At 39.8% G+C, this 23,726-nt stretch overlaps 1 protein-coding gene across 2 annotated transcripts in view; it reads right to left on the reverse strand.

Moving 5' to 3' along the window:
- tok (tolloid-like protein 1 tolkin) overlaps nt 1-23,726 on the reverse strand; it is a 173,163-nt gene that overhangs the window by 63,146 nt on the left and 86,291 nt on the right. For both annotated transcript variants that reach the window (XM_083131125.1, XM_083131124.1), the window contains exon 2: nt 14,031-14,310. In XM_083131125.1, coding sequence (XP_082987251.1) covers nt 14,031-14,310 — 280 coding nt within the window. The remainder of the gene's footprint in view (nt 1-14,030; nt 14,311-23,726) is intronic.

Consider the following 23,726-nt stretch of genomic DNA (forward strand, 5'->3'; position numbering starts at 1 on the left):
GCACTGTTCCTAAGGACCGTGGGAGACAATGTCCTTTAATGAAGCACATGAGTAATTATGAGCGCGTTTCCTTGTCCAGTTCTTGAACGTTCTTCAGGTGTGGCGAGTCGTAGGCAGACGTTCATAGGACCTATCATATACATGAACCAACAGTGGCAAAGACTTTGTATTCGTTTTATTTATCGTCTCTTTTCTTCAATTTTGGCTAATCGCGACGGTGGTTTCGCTAGAGAATTTAAAGTGAGCTCTGCTTTAGTTGTTACTTTCTTTGTTTTCCTGTTCTCTTTCATTTTACCTCGTTTCCTTTTCCTGTTTCTTTCTTTTGTTGTGAATTTCTCTCCTTTTGTTCCCCTTCCGTTCTCTCTCTCTCTCTCTCTCTCTCATATATATATCAACTCTTTACTCTTTATCGTTTCTAATTTCTTCCTTCTTTCATATATTCATATACATACGTATATATATATATGCCAATATATTGGTTTGAACATTGATATGCATTTTGCCGGCCTACATGGCGGAGTGGTTAGCACAGCGCGCTACGACGCCAGAGGTCCCGGGTTTGAATTCTGGTCTGGGCATGGGTGTTTTTTTGAGTGTCGCTTCATCACGTCATCACTCATCTTTGCGATTAGCCAAAAGTGGCAGAAATGGAAAGTAAAATAAACCAAATTAAATCAATTAATATGGATTTGATATGAATTTTAACTTGAATTTTCTGATGTTTTCATGTTTTTCATGTTGCATATGGTTCTGACCAAATTAAAAGGTCAAACACATTCCTGTCGCATCAAAAATCACGTTTTCCAAACTATTTTATTTTTATGAAGGTAAAGAAAGTTTGAATTGTTTTGTATTCTTCCAAATTCTACTGGCCGAGCTCCAATTCATGTTAATAAGAGGGTGGTTGCTAATCGCTCTCAGCTTCAACATCTCGTAAAATTTCATAACAAGTCCTATATCATTTCAACTAATCCCTAATTCAGGATCCAGTTCTGCTTTAAACATTCATCCTTTCCTGCTGATTCCACATTTCGAGCATCGAAAACGGAATCTGGATCAAGGGCGGATGAAGATTAGGTCAATGTTCAACAAAGTGTCGTGAATGGGGTGCGTGACAGGAGAATTTCGCAGGAAATCAATTGCATGACATGCAATATTGCATCTTTCATGCCCTTCCCTTGCAACGATCAATTGGTGCGCTGTGCAAAGAAGTAGAACACTACAAGAACTTGTCCCAGTGTTTATGGAATATGTTGCCATACTGCACTTCAAGTTACTTTGTTGCTTTATTAATAAAACGCGGTGCGTGAAACAAATATGCCTTGTGAACAATTGTAACATAGTATTGGAGCACTGTGTGGTTTTCCCCCTTGCACACATTGGGTAATCTTTCTACCTCTTTAAACTTCAATCTCGGACTGAACTTTGGACTCCTGCGTTACCTGAACACAAATACCTCAAGAAATACAATTTTTGGAATTGATACAGCGGGGTATGGCCAATTCGACACCAAAAATCGAATATGTGGATTATAATTTAACACAAAGAAATATAATAATCAGTCATATTTTATTTGTACGGTTAGAAAAATTACCACTACTCCACAGTTCGCAAATGAACCCTGCTGATTTTGAAAACAGTAGCTAGAGAGCAGCAGTGGACTTTGACGAAATTTCCGAAAATTTCACTCGAACCTAAAGAACAGCACAGATAACCAAAAACTACGAAATTGTCTTGTGAATCTCTAAAATTTAGGACCTAAAGCTCTCTGTCGGCCAGAGGTTGAAATTGAAAATGTTAGCTGGGGGGATGTTTGATCGAGCCTTGTGATTAGCTGGGAGACGCTCCTATGGTTTAACATGGTGACAATGCAACAGCTGAGGGGAAGCTTTGCGGAAATTTTTGCTAGCTGGGGTATACCCCCCCCCCCATAACTTCCCTCACATCTGGAACTGATGTTGGCTCGGTCTCGCCGTCGAAGTTCCCGGGTTTGAGTCCCAGTCTGGGCATGGGTGTTCTTCGTAAGTGCCCATTCATACATTTCATCGAGTTTGAAATCCATTTCATTCACAAATAGGGTAACCGGAACTGGACCTACACTCTAAAGTGTATCCGAATCACTATGTATCCATCGGGTATCGAACCCGGAACTCCTTTCCCAATCTCATCTAATCATGGCATCCTAATCGTCGTGATTATCCAAAAGTGGAAGAAAAGTGAAGCTAAGTAAAAAAAATACAAATACCTAAAGCTCTGCAGCTTCGAGACATTTAAAACCAACAGTATATGGTTAATTAAGGTAAGACATGTACGGGAGCTTTGAGACCGAAGCGGCAAACGGATTCGCACCGAAGCGACAAGCGGCACCCTTCAGTCTATATTGAAGCATTCACTGCACATGTGTAAACAGACCTAGTCGACACGTTGAAAGCTATTGAGAAAAAGGCCTAGTCCCAGCGACACGTACAGCTTCTCGTGTGGCTTCGGTCTGAAAGCTCCCTAAAACGTGATCGCCCCTCCTGAAACTTCAAAATAACAATAAATCTACAACGAGAAAATTGACACATATGAGTACAGGGGTGACAGCTAACAGCTAAATAAATCAATCCTTCCATGAGACAAAGTTGTTAATTCGTCATGAAACGTTAATTTTCAATGGCTCAAAATTCTTCTCAGAATTCACCTGTCTTGAACCCAAGAGGAAAAAAAGAATATCCAGGCACAGACAAGCGTAAGTAAAGATCAGTAGGGTTAGTGCACGTGTTTACATATATCAGCAGCTAATCATACGGTTCGTGACCCCTGTATTAACCAGCAAAGCACACACATACACACACACACAAGCCCACGTCATTACACGGAGATGTTACCAGGCATAGTAGCAAGAGCTCGCGTGCACCTCGCCCGATTTTTAAACGTCAATTAATCATGTTGGGGCACGCTTTTACAACGATTGATTTTTCCATAACTTCTTGTGGGGATCACACGGAGGGGTGGGGTCGTGAAGGTTCGGGGCAGACCCTATTTTTTTCCTACCTGAAAAACAGATTTCAGCAAACACGTGTAGCTGGATCTCCTGCTCGAGTAAAAGTCTTCCGTTTCGTATGATTTGTTCCCAGGTAACGAGCCTTTGTTTCGCATGTCGTGCGGTGTCCAAACGTAAATCAGGCCAAAACTCTCCTTCCGCCCCTGCCTTTTATTTTTACGTTGTTTCCCCCCCCCCCCCCTGCTACTCTGCAAGCCTTGTGTTTACTGTATTTATGGTCAAGTTTATAATTTCATGACTCGGACGGTTGTAGGATCTTAAAGGTCCTCCCTTACTTTCCTTAAGCCGAGTCTGCTGCTAAGTAGGAATGGCAAGTCAAATCGTAAATTCAATTAAATTCCCTTTTCCACTATCGTTCTTAATGTAAATTATAGATTAAAATATCATACTCTCAGTGTATATTACATCATTGTTATTTCCTTTTGATTTTCCGTAATTTAGTTCTTGTTCATGGAATCGTAATCATGTAATTGCAACGTTGAGCACTGTAATTGGGCATACCCCAGTTGAATTCCAAATAAATAAATGGCCTCCCTGATGGTGCAGTCGTCGCCTTGTAATCAAGCGGTCCCGGGTTCGATTCCCGGTGGAGGCACATAGTGGTTCGGATCCCACTTTAAACTGTGGATCCAGTCCCAATTAGCCTTACTGTGCATAAAGTGAACTTAAAACACCAAATCAATCCAATCCAAAAAAATAACCTAAATCTTCGATTCTAGTCCTCGTTACCCCGAATTTCAAATCCAGATTGCGTTATCCGGAATTACAAATCCAGACTTCGTTACCCTGAATAATAAATCCAGACTTCATTACTCGGAATTGCAAATCCAGACTTCATTGCCAAAAATTCCAAATCCAGACTTCATTACTCGGAATTGCAAATTCAGACTTCGTTATCTCTGATTCCAAATCCAGACTTCGTTACCCCAAATTCGAAATCCATACTTACTTAGTTACCACAAATCCAGACTTCGTTACCTCAAATTCCGAAAATGCAGATCTCGTTACTCAAATTGCGAATCAAGGGTAAGTAATTCGTTATCCGAATCTTCACAGAGTTTGTTCCGCTCACCCCTTCATCTAAGCCATTCCCCTCTTTATCATTTCTTCCGAAATTAACTGTCTGACGAAGCAAATACAATCCCGACTAATCCTAGGCCGAACACTGTCTTCCTTTCGTTCCCTTGTAGCCCGACCCTGTGGCAGAGTGGTTAGCACATCGCGCTGCGACGCTAAGGGTGTCGGGTTTGAATCCTGGTCGGGCTTGGTTGTTTGTGAATGTCCATTCATCAATTTCATCATTTCATCACTCATCCCCATCTTCGCAAATTAGCCAAGAGGCACAAAACGCGAAGTAAAATAAACTAAATCAATCAATCAATCAATCAATCGTTCCCTTGTTCTATTTTATTTATGGAATAGTCGTGCTTCACTCTTCGTAATGCATTTCTTGTTGCTATTCTATTCAAATGTACATTCTTGTATTCAGTAGCGACACCAGAATATTTACTTGGAGAGGAAGGAAAGGGGGAGGGGGTGGCGAGCTACGTTTCTCCTGTGAATGTTCTTGGAATCATCTCATATCGTCCACCTTAGGGCTAGTAACTAAAGAGGCACCGCACAGTGCAATTGTTAATTGTTACGATACTGGAAGAAAACTTTAAAACGTCTAAGAACTCTAGTTTGGCCCCTTTCAACCACTTGAAAAAACGGTTTTAAGTTCAGTTTATGCTCAGATAGGTTAATCGGTACTGGGTCTGCGGTTTAAAAGAGGATCCAAATGTGCATCCACCGAGAATCGTACCCGGGACCTCTTTATAACAATGCGACGGCGTTACTAGTACACTGATCAGGAGGCACTCAAGACTTCAGAAACTGAGGGATACTTGTTTGTTTGTTTAAATTCACTTTTGTGCCCAGATCAGCTAAATTGGACCTGTAATTTAAAGTGCAATTTGAAAGGCCATGTGCTTCCACCGAGTATCGAAACCGGCACCCTTTGATTACAGTGCGACGATGTTACCACTACACCATTATTGGAAAAGACAGCAAGAGACCCTGATCGGGATTCGAACCAGGCTTATGACTAGTGTGTTACATTAATCTTCAGGATAAGAAGATTATCAGTCCTGGAACATTTATCAAGGGTACATGTATCTTTCCCATCAACTTTAACGAAGCTGTTACTGTTGGGTGTAACTGAGAGTAGCCACACACGAGAGTACATTCAGGTTCATCTTAGAGTCCCTTTGGGGACCGTGAGATGTTCATGTAAACCGAGGCATTTTGAAAAGGCTGAATGAGAAAATTGATTTCCCTCTTACATACACTTGTATTTTTAAAATGTTTTCAGCTGCCTCAGAATTTAAATGGAAGCAGATTTCCACATTTCCCCAGGAAAGTCCCCTACTGCTTGCACAAGATGCGACGATGCAGTTCCAGAACTGCAAAACACCCCATCAACGCCTCTGGCATCCACAGTTCCTGCCTTTTGAATCAGTCTACGGCTTTGGCGAAGAATCCCTTCCCCCTTCCCCTCAAACTCTTTTGGCCTGACAGGAAACCACCAGAAGTTCCAGTTTCAGAAGCCGGGAGGAAACCTTTTCTGCTCAACATAAACTTCCCTCGTGTACTTCGTCTTTTCCCTCCGTGGAATCCCAGTATCTCCTTCTTCCAGCATCCCAAAGAGTCCTGGACCAGACGGCTGAAAGCTGCGTCAGCTCTCCGTTGATTTATGAACTCCAGCCAGCAATAAACCATTCGGAAGTTTCTTCCAGATAATGTCGGATCCATCCGAGTGACCGGGTAAAACTGTGATTTCCGCAGACGGCCTAAATGCCAACCCCTCCCTACTCAGCGGTCGGAATGATGAAACGAATGGTCTTCTTTCTCTTTCCTTTTCTTCTCTTGTCTTCTGCAAAGCAGTGAGGCGGAAAAGTCCCCGAAAGTCACGGAAATGGAACAATCGTTTGCGGACGATTGTGGATCATCCCTGTGACTGCTCGCAAGATTGCGAGTAAGGTGACCTTGTAACCCGACACTGTGTCATGGATCGTCACACACCAACTGGCATCTGTGGCCAGGTCGCCCATCCATTGCAATGCTTGACCTTCAAAAATATATTAGACGGGGGAATATTATAGATCAGTGGTTCTCAACCTTCGAGAACCCGCGACCGGTAAATTCGTTTTTCAAAAGTCGTTGCCCGATCTCAACAATTTTACTCCTAAATAGATTCATAATTTTTAAAACTTTATACGTTAATTAATGTTTATGTACCTTGAAATTTATTATTAACTTGCTGATTGCCCGGGTATTTATTTATTCCAATCTTCTATTAGACAGAAAAATAATGAATTTTAACTATAGTGTAAAATGAACCTGGAGTTGAACGGCATTGGGAGTATCACTATTCATCTTAGCGACCCCGAAAACTATGGATTCCACACTAATATTGGTCGTTTTCGATTATTTTTACGTCACCCCCTTCCCACCCCCACGCCTAGGGGTGTCTTACCCCCACATTATTTCTTTCCAGATTGTAAGTGATATGTGTATCAATTTAGCTTGAAATTGCTTCAAGGCGTTCGAGAGTTATGCCGGAACAAATATATATACACACACATACATCCATTTTTATATATATACAAAAATATAATGCAAGATAAATAAACTATAGCATAATCATAGACAGTAGGCAACCAACTTCGCCGTGCTGTGTAGCAGGAAGCATAACGTGCAGGATATGACACGAAAATGCCTCGCAACAATGTTATTTTATGTCCCCTTCCCACCCCCACCCATAGGGGTGCCAGGGGTGTCTTACCCCCACAGTATTTCTTTCCAGATTGCAAGTGATACGTGTTCCAAGTTTAGTTGAAATTGCTCCAGGCGTTCGAGAGTTATGCCGGAACAAATATAAACACACACACATACATCCATTTTTATATATATAAAAAAAATATATATAATGTACAGTCGGAGAAAGAATTACCTGGGCCACGGTACCTAGAATTTCGTAACGTCTTAAAGCCTGTTGTTTATGCAACCCAAATAACAAATTATTCGCTTAAGTTTGTCTGGTGGATCTGAGTTCTCGGGAACGATTGAGCATTGATAGCATGAGTCACATGACTCATGCCCCAGCAACAACAAACAACAGCTGGGTGCTACGTGGCCTCAAGAAGAACATTTCAGCAACTGGTTTCGTAACAAGATCTACTCGTAAGGAAATATTTTTCGAGTGATACTAGACATTGTCAAGAAGGTTCACTGAAATGATGGTTCTCATCACAGGCCACATGCCACACGCTAATTGTTTAAGTCCAGTTTATGCACTGGACCTACAGATTAAAGTGGGAAACCAAATGTTCCTCTATCTGGTATTGAATTCGGAAGCCTTTGATCACATGTCGAAGACGTTACCACTACTCCATCGGAGAAAGAGACGAGTGAAACCATATTTGGCGTAAATTTTAAAAATAAGACAATATTTTGTGGTCACAGTTTCGAACCGTGGGAGAGGCATATATATTTTTTGTCTCATCGTCCATTTCACGAGTTTATAATTCTTCCTCAGCAACACGATTAATACGAGTGGTAGAAGATAAGCGAAGTAAAATAACTGAAGCAGAAATGAAAGGAAAAAGCGAAACAAATTTTATCCATAATATTCTGCGGTCACTTCAGTTGTATTCAAGGAATCCTACATTTAAAGAGAGCCGTGGTATCTAACTTGTCTTTTCCACTTCCTTTGTGCTCTCGATTCCCTGTCACGATTGGTCTAAAACTAATTAATGCGACGTTAATTAAACAATCCAAACAACGAAACAATGCACAATCAACTGCACAAAACAACATTCCATTTGTTTTCGAACCGGAAAACAATTGACATGCTGTAAAATGAAGCAAGAAGCAGTAATAAACTGGGAATTTGGTACGGTATAGAATTAAATCGGTGAAGATGTTCCATTTGATTGGATTTTTCTTATTTAGTGTCGCTAATCTTTCACTTTTGGCAAATAGCGACGATGAAGATGATATGATGACATTGATTCACGGACACTCACCAAGAACACCCATGGCCAAGCCGAGATTCGAACCAGGGGCCCATGCTGTCGTAGCGCGCTGTGCTAACCACTACGCCACGGAGGTTGGTTAGGAGTGGACATTATACCATATTTTGTGTACGCAATTGGGATCAATCAATCGAATGACTAGGTATATTATATTATTAATATATTCATATCATAATATCACGTCATATTATTCGGCACGAAGTAACATCATAGACATTCAATCTTGCATTATTGCCTTTCAACTATTTCTTCGACTTCAGAATAATAACATCAATAAGATAAATTATGAAACAAATGATAATGAATGTGGGATATTGACAGTTATTTCGAATTACCTGACACAAGCAACATTAAGCAGACTCGGTGGGCAAGCCCATTAAGTGGTCAACCTTCGATCTCGTCACCAAAGTTCCCGGATTTGAGTACCGTCCTTGTCACAGGTGTTTGAGTATTTCGTCATTAATTTCATGTAATGGTCACTCGTCCGCGACTAGGAAGAAAAGTGATGTTACGTAACAAAACTAATAAAAATAAACATGATCGAAGAGTACTTATTTCATCTCTCACGAAATCTCCTATAAAACCGGGATATATGAAATATATGTATCTTCACATACTATTTCGATTTCTATATTTAACTAGCCGAGACCGAGAACGGGAGAGCAATTTTCAGTTCGAGAAACCGAGAGACGGAGACACTGTAAAGTCTTGTTTCTTTCTTGACATCTGCCTCTGTTCGTTATTGGCTTTGTATTGGCAATTATTGTCATTATTCCTCCCCTGGAAGTAAACCATAACGACGATTTATGATTAAATACATTAGAGCAGATAAAAGGGCAAGAACAAGAGAGTCATGCCTGCCCTGGACTTCAACCCAGAACCTTACGTAACGAGATTTGAAATTCTGGAGAAGGCATCTGTGTTTCGCTTGGCTTTCTCTTTCCTCCACTTCTGTTATTTTATCATGCACGTATAATTAAAATGGATCTGAGAAAATACGTTGCGATCCATAATTGTGTTGGTTAGATGCTATAAATGTGAACTCCAACATGAAATAAATTATTCCCTTTTGTATGTGGTTGAACATGAAATTTTCTTACACTGTGACAATTTCTTTTTTTATTTTTTCTGCACAGATAAGCTAATCTGGACTGGACCTTCAGTTTAAAATGACATACGAACTAATACGTGCATCCACCGTGTATCGAACCCGGGATCCCTTGATTATAAGGTGACGACGTTATCATTACGCCATCGAGGAGGCCCCGTGAGAAAATATTATTCACTAGATCTATGCAAAAAATTTATTTAAACATTTACATTTTCGTTTTCTTCTTTCTTTTTTAATAACTACTCTTCTAGGACTCTTTTTTTGTCTTGAAATTTCTTCTTGTTTCAGGAAAAAAAATAATACATGCAGGCTGTATACCCCCAACCCCCATACAAATAGATAGAAAGAACTAATTTATAAATAACGTAGCCATTAGGAAACAATTCGAACGTTAACTGATATAACTGAAGATGAAACAATACTTACAGACGCTAACGAAATATATATTCCTGTATAAGCTCACAGGCAACAGGTATCTGGTGAGTTATTCACTCTTGCTAACTACGAGCGAAGGTCACGGAACCAAAGGGTGGCGAACAGGCATCTGCTCTACGAAACTAGGGTTTGCAGACGAGGCCGTGTTCCTGTTATCAATGACGTACGAAATAAGGAGGAACACAGCTTTCATATCAAACTAGACCCGTGTTTTGGTCCCGTCATTGCATGTAAAACACTTTTTCGTCGTGGCCTTGAAGCCCTACCTAAAGGCTTCTCTGCAAGAAAGAAATCTTTCCATTGAGGGGAGGAAAAGTGTGTGTGTCTATCGAGGTCTTTCAACTTACGTATTCTTCTTCATTTTAGAACGCGTGCGGTATCGTCGTTTGTGTTGGGTAATTTCACATTGTCTTCCTGCTTATGTTATTCGCGACGAAGCTTCTGGTTTCGATAATCTGGACGATAACGGGATTCTGAAGGTTGGTTGATTTGGTGTCTTAAGTCCACTTTATGCACAGTAACACTAATCGGGAATGCACCTACAGTTTAAAGTGGTATCCGAACCACTATGTGCCTACACATTACTTTGCTGCTAGATATTTGCATGCTAAGATGTAGGAAATGCTACATTTTCAGTGTGTGGAATTGAGAGTTATTTCGGATACGAAGAATTGGAGAATGGAGTAGTGAGAAAAGTATCACCTCACATGTTTAAATTATAGCCCCCCCTCCCACACACACACACAGGATATAGGCCGTGGTTTTTATAACGAAATATAACATGAATGAATTGTGTCAAGAAAAACTGGAGCCTATTCACATCCCTACGAAGCTTGGAAGAAAGTCCACATAGAAATTAGAAAGTTCTGTTCCGACAAAATCAAGACGTATAGTAAATGAAAGAGCAAAGTGCTACCTTTGCACCAATCCATGAAGGCGTGTAGGGGGTGCGGAGTTAGGGTTGCACACTTTCTTGTTACGGCCGAAGGTGGGGATAATGTGATCATCACCACGCCCCTGGCCGCCTTTACCCCCCCCCCCCCACAAGTTTCCTAGAGGTACCCACTTTATACGACGCTGGGTGGGCGCCGGAGCCACTTGAACAGGTGGACAAAATTCCAATCCTCCCCAGTCGGAGATCGAACTCAGAGCTCTCGCATGGTAATCAAACTCCCTAACGACCGAGCTACCGCGGCACATATAGTATAGTAGCCTTTGTAATTAAGGCAAGAATTATTTTAGCGTTTCGTTCAACGGTTTTAGGGGAATCATTTTCGAACATAGGCTATAACTCTTGTCGGTTCTGCGACCTGGCTTGAGAAAAGGCGATTTTATGACGAACAACATTCCACCTGATGTCACGTGACTTTCCTACATCCTGCGTCTGTTGGCTATTGCATAAAAGACGAGTTGGTCCTTGAGACAGACAGAATCACCCGATCACCTAAAGGTGCAATGTGTGTTGCCTACCCTTCCGGCATTATTTACTGCCATTGAAGTCTTATGGGGAAGAACTTTTTTCCACCACTGTACGATAAATAAACTATAGCATAATCATAGAGAGTATTAGTTTGATTATGTCTAGGTTTATTGACAAATATAAAATTCGGTTCAAATTGGTTGACAACGAATGGATATAATGGAATCTTTAGCATCCCCTTGCAAATATTATTAAATCAATTTGGTAATTGCTGATTTTCATTGGCATGTTGCATTTCGTAATCAGAATATTTCCACTTCAATTCATTTGTTAATGAAAATTTCTGCGGAAACTAAATTGACCAGTCGGTCCACCTCCAAATTTGAAGGCGAGAAGCAAGGCGGCCTCCCGTTAGATCGCCTGATCGCAATAGACGTCCGCAAGGTAATTTTTTCAAGGAGGGGGCAAAGGAGACATATTTTTCACCATAATAGTGATGCTCCCTCAAAAAAACACTATTTCAGTCTGTAATTATCACGTTTCTTCAAAGAATTTATGATAATTAACATAAATTACTGTGACTGAAATGAAACTATGTGTGAAATATATCATTTTACGTGGACATTTATGTCACGGGGGGGAGGGGGCTTGGCACCCTTGCCCCTTCTTCCGGACGTCCATGGTGATCGCTCACCGCCACTGACGAGAAAGAATTTCCTCTTATTGCTCGTGAATCCCGAACGAAAGACATCTTTCCAGGTGGTTGAGACACACTGTTTGTTATAGAGGATATAGAACTGCAAGTTTTATAGTGTCCAAGCATTGTGAGGACCGAAACAAGTTCCTAAGATTTGAGATTATCGCCATTCTGTGCGATTTTCTTTGATTTGTTGCTGTCCAACTGTTCAAAGAGAAGAGCTTCACTGAAAGAGCCCAAAATTCAACCTAGGTTCCACGTAGTACATCATTGTTGCAGGCCAACAGATTCCTGGAATCAGAGCTATTATAATTCTCTGTGGGGTTTCTGTTGTGTTGTCCATATCTGTGATTGTTCCTTCATCCATTTCATCTCATCACCATTCATATCCATCATCGCGATTAGGCAAAGTGGAAGAAATGAGACATTGAATAGACTAAACTAATCAATCAAACGAACTCTTCAAAAAGAATGAATGAGTTTGGCCCTCTATACCGCATAAATGAGAGCCACATTTACGCATTTCCATTCTTTATCTATATTAATCTCTCTAGTTACATTGTATTAAACGGGAAAATGTTCCTCTAATAGTAGAGGCGGAGACTATCAGACCACACTTGGTATTATTCTTTGTCAGCTGGAAGAACAAATTCAATGTACACAAATGCACGTGGCTTGTAAGAAATCCTACTGCTTATTCCAATGGCAGCTTTGCAGGAAACTTGCGCTTAGGAATATGGTGCATGTGATAAAGGCTCATCACTCAGAGTAGCTGCTATTCTGAAGTTGTGGGACTAATATATTCATGGCTGTATAACATCAGAACTAACACATTAGAGGCATTTCTCAGAAGTCATGTGGCTATGTTTACTTCTTTCTTACAGTGGATGAAGAATAAATGTCCGCGTATTTTATCAGCGGGCAGAGACTTGCACTACGCCACTGCCAGATCTACAAATATGGTAATTGAAATGATTTATGTTTTAAGTCCGCTGTATGCACAGATAGGCTCGTTAGGACTGGACCTACAGTTTGAAGTGGAATCCTAACCACTGTGCACCGGGTATCGAACTGGGGACCCTTTGATTACAAGGCGACGACGTTACCACTACGCCATCGGGGAGACCCCTACAAATATGGTAACATCTAAGCCATCGTTTCTGTTATACGCTGACAGACCTGGATATACGGGGGCCTCCATCTGCAAACGGGCTTACACTGTGGAGAAAAATCGCCTTGAAAAGGTCCACAATATTTTGAAAAACTGGTAAGGTAATGTGTTTAAAAAATTTAAAAGTATATACTAACCATCTGATATAAACTGGGCTAAAATGTATAACTCCACATGCATAGGTGTAACTTACAGGGGGGCACTTGCCCAACCAAAATTTTCAGGTAATATTACTTTTGTTAACCACTTGGAATTTGCGGAGCAAAATAATAAAGGGTAATGTTTATGATTTCATAATAATTCTGTACGCTATTTCTATGGGACGGTAAACTTTTCGAGTCTGCCGCTCCCCCAAACTTAAGTCCCAAGTTCGGTTCTGCCTCCCCAAAATTAGGCCCTAAGTTACGCCCATGTTGATGAGATGAAAGGTTAGTGGAGAAGGATATATCATTTAGAACTGCATAATATGTATTCATGTCCAGATATTCTTATAATAATGAAACAAGAAGACTTGGATGGGCAGGCCATGTGGCACGAATGGGAGAGGAAAGAATAGTTTAAAGGATTCTTGTTGGGAAACGTGATGGTAAGAGACCTGTAGGAAGGCCAAGACGAAGATGGAGGGATAACGTTGAGATAGACCTAAAGGAAATCGGTAAGGATGGAAAAGATGGGATTGATCTTGCCCAGGATAAGGACAGATGGAAGGCTTGTGTTGCTGGAGTCATAAACCTTCGGGTTTAAGTGGTGGTGATTTGCTTTATTCTACTTTACTTCTTGTGCCACTTTTGGCTAATTTGCGAAGATGGGGATGAGTGATGACACGATGAAATTGATGAATAGACACTAACAAACATCTATACCCAGTCCGGGATTCGAACCCGGGACCCCTGGCGTCGTAGTGCGATGTGCTAACCACTCCGCCACGGGGGCCGACCCTTCGGGTTTACGAATGCTAGATAGTTAGTTATTTCCATGTCCTCATGCATAAATCCGGACCTGCTCCCTGCACACACATTCTTTCCCATCTTGCACAAACACACACGAAATTAATTTTAAAATGTGTACATACCGTCTTTTGCCTTTTCTCCTCCTCTGCTTTTTACCCTTCCGTCTCCTGTTTTCCTCGTCGTGTCTCACACTATCATCGTCACTATCCCTCTCACTAGCACTAACACCTCGATGGTGCGTTTTCACTTCATACATTCCCTCTTCCTCTATCTGCAGTTCTTCCATTATAACTTCGTGCTTCCTCTTCTCAAGTTCTTCTCTTATACTATCATTAATTTTTTGAAGTTCTAGTTCTACTTCATATTGTATATTTGGAAGAGCGATATCACCAAAGAACTCCTCTGAAAAATATGAAAAAAATGCATTATTAGTACGCTTATGATATCGTATGCAATTACTTATGGCTGTTTCAAGCGTTTTAGTCTATGCATGATACCACTACTACCACCACCAGGTATGGTGAAAAATACAGTCATAAAATAACAAAATATAGTCGTTGCCGCCAGAACGGCGGTCAGGTTGTTAATATAAAATTTATTATTATTATTAAAATTAATAACTATAATAATGATTATAAAGTAATAATAAATATTTTGCCAAACTGTTATTAATGCAGAGATTCTTCTACTCGACACACCAAATTCGTGTGTGTGTTCACACCGTTCATACATTGATTTTGATTAAACCTTTACCCCTTTTACACACTTTGTTCACGTAGATACACGAGCATATTTCACCGCAGCAACAATAATTATTGCAGTACCAACAGGGATTAATTAAAGTATTTAGATGAATTGCCAGGCTTCACGGAACACAAATTGATTATTCACCAGGAAAAGCTCTGGAAGGTAGGGGGAAATTTTAGTCATCAAGTTTATGTTCTGCGACTGAGTTCTGACCTACTCCTGGATTTCGCACTCCATTGTTTGAGCCAACTACATATATATAGTCTTCTAGAATGCTAATTAGGTGAATTTTTACTGTCAACATAATAAAGTTTATTGCTTTTTGTAATTTAAAATTAATAATACTAATTTTCAGAGGAGTTTCGAACAGTCAAACCCCTCCCGACGTCCAAATACTGTATGTTAGTAATTCCATAAAGTCTCTTTGGCGTTAAGTGCGGGACTCAAAATCTCGCCACAGGGTCCCACGATCAAATCTCGGGGTGGGCGTTAATTTCATCTAACCATTATTAATCATCATCGTCGCGATTAGTCAAATAGGCAGAAAAGCGATGCAAAATAACAAAAATACAAATATAGTACTTGATTGATTTTATACTAAACTTTTGTTTGGTGCAAAAGTAGCAAATTCTGATGTCCAGAAAGCTTTTAAGACATCAAGGAAACCTCAACTGTATAGAAGCCCCGCCCCTTTTCCCCAGTCCATCAAATATTAAGATAACGTAGTATGCTGAATTCTAGAAGGTAATTTCCAAGCATCCACGGTCTGCAATACGCTCCCAAAACAATACAACACAGAGACAACGACAAACGTTATGCCACTTGGGATTCATTTCGAGTTACACGGTATCCATTAACGGGCTATCCCCTCCTCACTGAAATCGCGCAAAAATTAACTTCAACTCCAGATTATGTCCGCATTTTTCCTCCCGTTATCTAGAATACCAAATGGCACCATCCATTTCTCCCGCGCCAAGCCGCCTCCTTCAGAGCTACTCTTTCAAGGCTCCCCTCCTCATCCGCCCCCACCCCATCGCAGCTCGTTAACATGTCGTAATCAACGGAGCGACTTAACGAACTCGCTAATTACAGGTTGCAGGAGATCCTCGCGCGACCAAAAACCTACCGAAATCACAGATTTAGTGTTGCCAACTCGCTATCATTCCTCAGGAACTGCTACTACTCGTGTTCACTGTTCACGTGTCTTGTTAGCCAAACCCGCACGCGGGACGCCACCACAAATGGAAAGAAGATATTTCCTCAAATAGGCGACATCGCGAGAAAAATCTCTTCATCACTCGCAGCATGGAAAAGCTAGTCAGACAATGTTGCCAACTTAGCTCTTTTACGCCACACGTGGATATTTTTCACATTTGTCCACTTAAAAAGTTCATAGACGTTTACTTGCAGTTCTTTCAAGACATTGATTGATTGCCTTTGCAAATAAATGTACTTAATATCTTTCACGTGTAAGTATAAGCCATAGATCAGATTGCAACTACTCTGACACAGAATGAGCCAATATAAACTAACTATTCTGCATACCCCATAAGAACGAAATTCAAAAACCACATGACTACATAGAGGTCTTTCAACTTCAACATAGCAGCTACGTTGAGTGGTGTGGCTTTATCGCATGCACTGTATCACTACGGGCAAGATTCCTGCACGCATGCCATTCGAGTAGCCAAAAAGATTCCCACAAGCCACGAATATTTGTTTACATTACTTCATTCTTATAGCGGACAGAGAATAGTCACAAACAAACAATACGACACGAAGCACATATTTACAATTACATTAATTACCGACACAATTCGGCCCAAAATTCGAAGTGTTGAAAATCTGTAGATCATATTAAAATGAATTTATAATCTATGGAGCAATGAACGTTGAATGATGAAAAGCCTAGAAGTTGCAGCGAAGAGAGTTTCCTTGGAATAAATGTTGCATGTAAACCATGTTGATCTAATTGAGACTGGACCTAGAGTTTAAAGTGGCATCCGAACCACTGTGCAATGTGCCTCTATCAGATATCGAACCCGGGACCCATTGATTACAAGACGACGACGTTTCCACTACGCCATTCGGAAAAATCTTTTAAGTTCTAGAAAACAGACTGCATGGAACTAATGCATAGAGAAATGAATAGATACCTAATGATTGTAATATTAAAATACTCAAATTACTTTTTTGGCGTTACAGTACACCGTCCTCACGCAGATTATATTACCTACATTAAAAATTTTCAACACAGAGAACACTGATGGTCATCTTGCGAATAATCTCGAGAACCTTCTGGTCTTCCATCTAGAGTGTAATTACTGCATGCGAAAACCTCTCAACCTTGGCTGAAGCTCTGTAGCATTCAAAACGGCATTAGCCATATATTTTAGCTTTGCCACCGACACAAAGCTCGTAAAAGTATTATGGTACATCGTGAAAGCTTGTGAATACTAGGTTAGAGAACATAGAGTTGTTTCAATTTGGGCAACTTTTTAGGTGGCAAGGGTTGGTGTTTATCTGCTGGCCACAGACAGATAAGACGAAAGAAGGAGAATCGCCGTAATGGTCGATGTCCCTAAGTCGTTAAAGTGTAATTTTCCTTGAGATTTATTATATCTGTGGCCCTGGTGCAAATTGTACAAGGGCAGTTGCTAAGCGCTTTTGTTCCTTCTTTCTACCTTTTAGCTGTTTTCTATTGTTTAAACTTCAACGAGATTCAGACAGAAGCCTACCGAACCTTCTTTATTAGGAAGTGAGAATTACACTGTAGTACATATTACCAGTTCACAAATAGTGTGTGTTCATACGTAAGTCTTAAGTGTTAGACTTACGTATGAACACACACTATTTGTGAACTGGTAATATGTAATGTGTGTTGTCAAATAATGAATATTTTATTGTCGAATTCACATTAAAAAATGTATTATGTATTTGTTTTATATTGCTTTTCTGTCCCTCGGATTAATTATGACGATGAGGATGAGCGGAATGATAAAATAGGTGAGGAAAGAAACAGATATGTTCATACCTTACCTAGGATTCGATAAAGTGTCGACGTGGAAGCTAGTCAAATTGAAATAGAAATATTAAAAATTAATTTATATTGTTTCCAGAAACTTGCACATGGTTGATTCAATAAAGTAACTTGAAATCTAAGATATTGACTGTAATTTTCCTCGTCAATTACTTAAACAAAAGTGAATACAAATGCTTTGAGAATATATTTCAACGTATATGATTTCGCTCATATTTCGTTAAATGATGAAATGTAAATCAAAATTGACATTGTATTTCTCCCATTCATATGTATTGCTTTTAGACAATTTTGGTTCAGTTTCATTATTCTTTAGTACTTTCAAAGTGTCAATTTTAATGCATATTTTGATGTAGCATTATTATTCATATATTTCTTTATACTGAGTGTTTCTGTACAAATCTCACCCTTACATTTACTCAGGCCCGTAGCTAGAATTGATCTCCGGTAGGGGGGGGGGGCTCACAGGATATCAAGGGGGGCTTTGTAAACAAAGTCCATTTTTCAAAAGTTTAACACTTAAATGAAGGTAAATTATGTGTGTGTGGGGGGGGGGCATTAAGTTACATAAAATTTAGAAATATACAAAAACATCGTTTGAAGTGTTAATTGACTGCTATTGAAATCATCCCTTACTACACAATCCATACTACTTTTGATGATACATATATTTATAATCACACAAAAAAATGTACAATATTACAAAATTATACAAAATAGTTTTACCTAATGTCAAGGGGAGCTGATGGCAGTTCCAGAGGGGCTGAGCTATGGGCCTGCATTTACTGTATAACAGTTCACGAATATTCTGTTGCCGCTTCGGTGGCCACGATGAGTTGTCAACTCATGATCTCACCACAAAAGGTTCCGGGTTGGAGTTTTGGCCTGGTTCTTGAAGTGAATGTCCCTTATATTCATTATCAATTCCACGTCGTCGCGAATATACAAAAGCGGCAGAAAAGCAATGTAAAGTACGAAATACAAATAGGAATATGTCTATATAATCTACTCATAATGCCCACTAGCCGCACTGATGTAATAAATTACCTGGCACTGCTAGTCGATAAGTGACTTTGAAGTTTAATGTGAGCTACCTGTTCATGTAAAGAAACAGACATAATTCAGTCGCTGTGTAGGTAGGGGCTGACAGTTGCTATTTCATATCCTTGGCAGCGCGAGACACCTGGGATCGAGCTAATCCTACGCAGACCAACGTGGTGGAGTGGTCAATGTAACTCGGTATGAAACCAGAGGCTCCAGAGTGGGAGAAACAGACGTATGATTGTGTGCCATCCATTTTATCAGTTCAACGTTCCTCTTCATCGTGACGATTAACCCAAGAGATAGAAAAGCGACGTACAAGAACCGAAACAGAAAAAAGTCACCCTGTTTGTATTTTATCACCCTGTTGCTTTCTTTAAGGTTTAGTCGAGGTGAGGTTTATGTACTATTTGGTTTGGTCCATATAACTAACGTTGCCGGACGTCCTGTTCAGGGACGGCGACAGAAACATGTATATTCTCTATCTTTATTTATTTCTTCACCATTTCCTCTAATATCTGTATTCGGTATCCCAGTATCTTTCAAGTATCCTTATCTCTACTTGATCTCGGTCTGTACTGAGGAAATTATATTTCGATAAATTTATGTATACCATTGATGTAAAAAAACAAAAAAGTGTGGTCTGTATTTTATTAGACTAATAAAACAATATGATCACATGCTACATGTGAATACTGTGAAAAATATACCACATTCTAGAATATTATTCACCCATCTGGAACATAACTGTCCATTCTCGTACCTCCAATATCGACAGTTTTCCTCTCCATCGGTCGGTAGAAAATACCGACCCTGTTACACCTATCCAAGAGAGATCTGCTTGAAAACTTACACACAAAATACCCCAGAATCTCGTAGATACATTGGAGATATGAAATTACTCTATACGATAATTCATGGAAACTTAAGATGTAGCATCCCACTCCATTAACTTCCCCTTCAGAGTGCCTGAACATAAAACACGGAGCAAGGAAAATTTCCGCACTGCCAGGCTCTCATACAACGTTTCTTATTCCATTGGCTACCAAATCAGTTTAACATCATCTCAAACCAAATAGATTTATTCAGTTCTTATTAGTCTTTTATCACAAACCTACAAAAATGTACATAAGTAATGCTATTGTCAAACTAAGCACTGTTTAGTTTAGTTTCTTTTGACACTATTTAGTCTACTGTTTTAGTATTGTCTCTTTCCGGTTTAAAATGGCTTCTGCTGTACTGGAAGTTCATTAAATAAATAATTTCCTAATAAGAAAGATTTGCGGAAGTGTACATTCAGTGAAGGCTATAGAAAATTGTAGGAATACACATGTAATATAGTAATATAGTTCGTCTGTAAAAGTTAGGTTTTATTTCCAGCCCTGTATTGGCAAAGGATAAATATGACAACCGCCAACCTCCGTGGCGGAGTGGTTAGCACAGCGTGCAACGACGGCAGGGGTCTCGGGTTCGAATGCCGGCCTGGGCATGCGTGTTCTTTGTGAGTGTCCCTTCATCATATCATCACTTACCTCATCCTCACGATTAGCCAAAGTGGCAGAAAAGCGAAGTAAAATAGACCAAACAAATCAATGTGACAACCTTACATTATAGCTAGCCACAACGATATCCTATAGTTCAGGTGGCAATGTGAAAACAATATTCAAGAGTGCAGTTACGATTTTATTCACCCTTGCATATTATACAATTGCAATCTGAAAGTAAAGTATGCCTCTTATTAAAATACTGAAAATTTTTGAGACCCTTAAGAAACATGTATATAACATGTTATCATTGTATCTGGTTTAATTTAATCCCAAACATTTTCTTGATACTTTCGAAAACAAGACAGAAATATATATATATATATGTCTGATCCGTTTCCAAGAAAAGTGGATGAAAGGAACGTCACGTGGCAAAGAATTCTGGGATGACTTCGCTACATTAAGAAACAGAAATAAAAACGAAAAATGACCTCTTCAGCCATAACCATGAAATTGGAATTCAGCCATAAAAACTTTCCCTGTTTTTCGTTGTGTTTTGTTTGTGTGGAATACGCACGACCATGACCTTTAAATCTTCCATCCCGACTTCCCTAAAGAAGAAGAAAAAAAAGGTTCTTTCAGTAACGAGAATAACGTGTTAGCAGCACGCGCAATCAGTCTTCTTTTACTACATAACCGGTTAGCAGAAATAACACACGAGTTACGCGAGAAAGAAGGCAGAAAACACTTTCTTCTTTATCTTCCAGCATGCATCTCCTTTAATAGAAAGGGGGAGGGGAAGCTGTGGATGGCGTGGTGAAGCATTAGCATGTTGTCCAACTACCAAGGAACGAGTCATGCATTCGTGGTCAAGCCGTTCGGCCTTGAATTGGCTTGGGTTAAAGACCTACATGTCGAAGATTAAGGCAGAAGAGTTGTACTTGCGCTGCTCTTTGCGCTCACTTCTCTTTTATATCGAAATGTTACATCGCAAATTGCGCACGATTGACTGATTGATTTAGTTCATTTTACTTCTACCGTGCGTCCATTTCGATCTGCAGCCGAGAGATCGGGAGAAACGTGGCGGGCGGCGCTGACTGAGATGCCGACATTTGAGGCCTGTAATGCCCGCTTATTTTTGTGGACATCTTGCAAAACGAGCACTAACCTGTGTTATAACACGCAAAAGTTCTTCTGTAATTCTTCCAAGTTCCACCCTTATATACACAAATAAATACGCTTTAGAAATTATATTAAGAGCCACAGATAATACTCTGTAAAACATTTTAATCATAGTTTTGACCAGTAACGTCCTGCTTAAGTTTATATCCTTGAAAGAGTTTTGTGTCGATGGGGATCGTTTGGAGGTTTCGAATGTGAAACACTGTATCAAGATTACGCTGCAGACGAACCGTTAAAAGCTAATGGTGTTCGTGAGCTTCCTTGCAATCCGAAATCTCCTAGCTCAAGTTTTTTGTTCCTTCGCGACTACAGAGCTGTGAATATAGTGGCAGGCAGATGTAAACCAAGAGCGTGTTAATTTCGTACTGTGCGTAAGAGTGTTATTCTTGGTTACTTGCCGTTACTTGTTTGTGTTATTGCAGTGTGTATGTGTGTTGTGTCAGTCAGACGATTGGAATGCCAGCCGCAAGGTTCACGTTAGAACAAAGAATTTTTATGTATGACACTTACGTGAAAACAGACTCGTGTCGAGACGTGTGTAGGTGAACATCACTTTGAACAACTCTTATAACACAGGTTAGTGCTAGTTTTGCAATATTTATATAAATGTCTGCATATGTCCATAAAAATATGCGGGCATTACAGGCCGCAAATGTCGGCACCTCCGTCAGCGCCGCCCGCCACGTTTCTCCCGATCTCTCGGCTGCAGATAGAAATGGACGCACGGTAGTTTCTGGCACTTTTGGCTAATCGCAAAGATAAGGGTGAATGGTGATAAGATGAAATGGATGAGAGGATAATCATAAGTACAAAGCTGCCCGCGAGTTCAGTCGCCAGAGCCTCGTTAGTCTGCAAAATTACGTTTATTAATTAACTCATAACCTGTTAAGGTACTAATAATAGGGAAATGTTTAAAAACAATATTATCCATTTTTAAAAAAATCCATTTTTTTATATTTGTGGTCAAAAATGCATTTTTAATTGGGAATTTTATGAATGTTTATGTCATTAAATACTTTGCCCTATTCATTGTACACGTGCTCTACCTTAAGGTTTCACCACGCGACCGCTAACTTCAATTTGAGTGATTTTAGGAACACTGAATCATGGGATTTCTAACTTCGTGCGGGACAAACCGTTGTGCAAACTGCTGCCGGAATTTGCTTTGGCCCGAAAGCATCCCCAGCTGTTGTAGATTTCCCCTTTTTTTAACATCACAGACGACCTTGCTGTAACTGCGTTCAAACGCGAGGGGGCGGTTTGCAAAAACGACATGGTGCCCGGAAAGTGGATTCGCCCAAAAACAGCCACGTGAAAATGACAAATGAGATGTGGTGGACCGTGCGCCGAGGTCTGTCCAAACAGCTGTTCTCCCATTGCAGTGACCTTATAGTGCAAACACATATCATGCTCTGGAATCCGCTCTCGCGAGAGTTGAAAGGTCAAATGTCCACATCCCATTCGCAACTCTCCCCCCTACTTTAGCTGGTGATATAATTGGAGATAGACCATTGCAATAAATGTCGAGGGGTTTTCCTCTCTCTGAACAAGAGAACTGAATCAAACATACCAGATTCTTTCAGAATATCACATTCGCTCTAGTCAGTTAAACTTGAACAATAATGGCTGTGAGCAACTCTTTAGATCACACATATCAAACTCGACTCTCAATCGGCTATATTGCAAATCACTTCTAGTTTGCAGCCACATTTGGCTACTTGTGACGATAAAGATGGGAAATAATTAGATGAAATTGATGAGAAGACACTCACAAAGAACTCTCATTAGAGGAAAAGGTCTAAATATGAACCCCCCCTTTTTATGTTGTCATTTTCGGAGGAAAAAATAATATATCAAGCACCTGCCTTTAAAATGCATATCTATGAAATATATACTTGAATGTAATAGCATGCTAAAGTATAGGTGGTCTCTTTTTTTTTTAAAAAAAAAAAAGCCATTTCCAAAAAATTGTAGAAATGGTGTATTTCAAAATTGTGGCCTAAATATGGACTACTAGTGGCAATATCATAAAAAGCAATTAAAAATTTTAAAAAACAGTCATTTATCGCTAAAACATTATAAAATTCATATTTATGAATAATCTGTTGTTTTGAAAATCACGCGGAATGGGAAAAATCGAATTAAGAGAAACATCCAAATATTTGTTGAAAATGTGATCTCAATATTAGACCTCATGTCATAGCCCATATTTAGACCATCACGCTATTTTTCTTCTTCAATTTATTTTCGCTCTCTGTGGTACATATTTCACAAACAAATCATGGCATTATACTAAAAGCCCACATTTGTTTTATGTACCGCTA

The sequence above is a fragment of the Lepisma saccharinum genome, chromosome 11, assembly GCF_977018435.1.
Source record: "Lepisma saccharinum chromosome 11, izLepSacc3.1, whole genome shotgun sequence".
Taxonomy (NCBI): Eukaryota; Metazoa; Arthropoda; class Insecta; order Zygentoma; family Lepismatidae; genus Lepisma; species Lepisma saccharinum.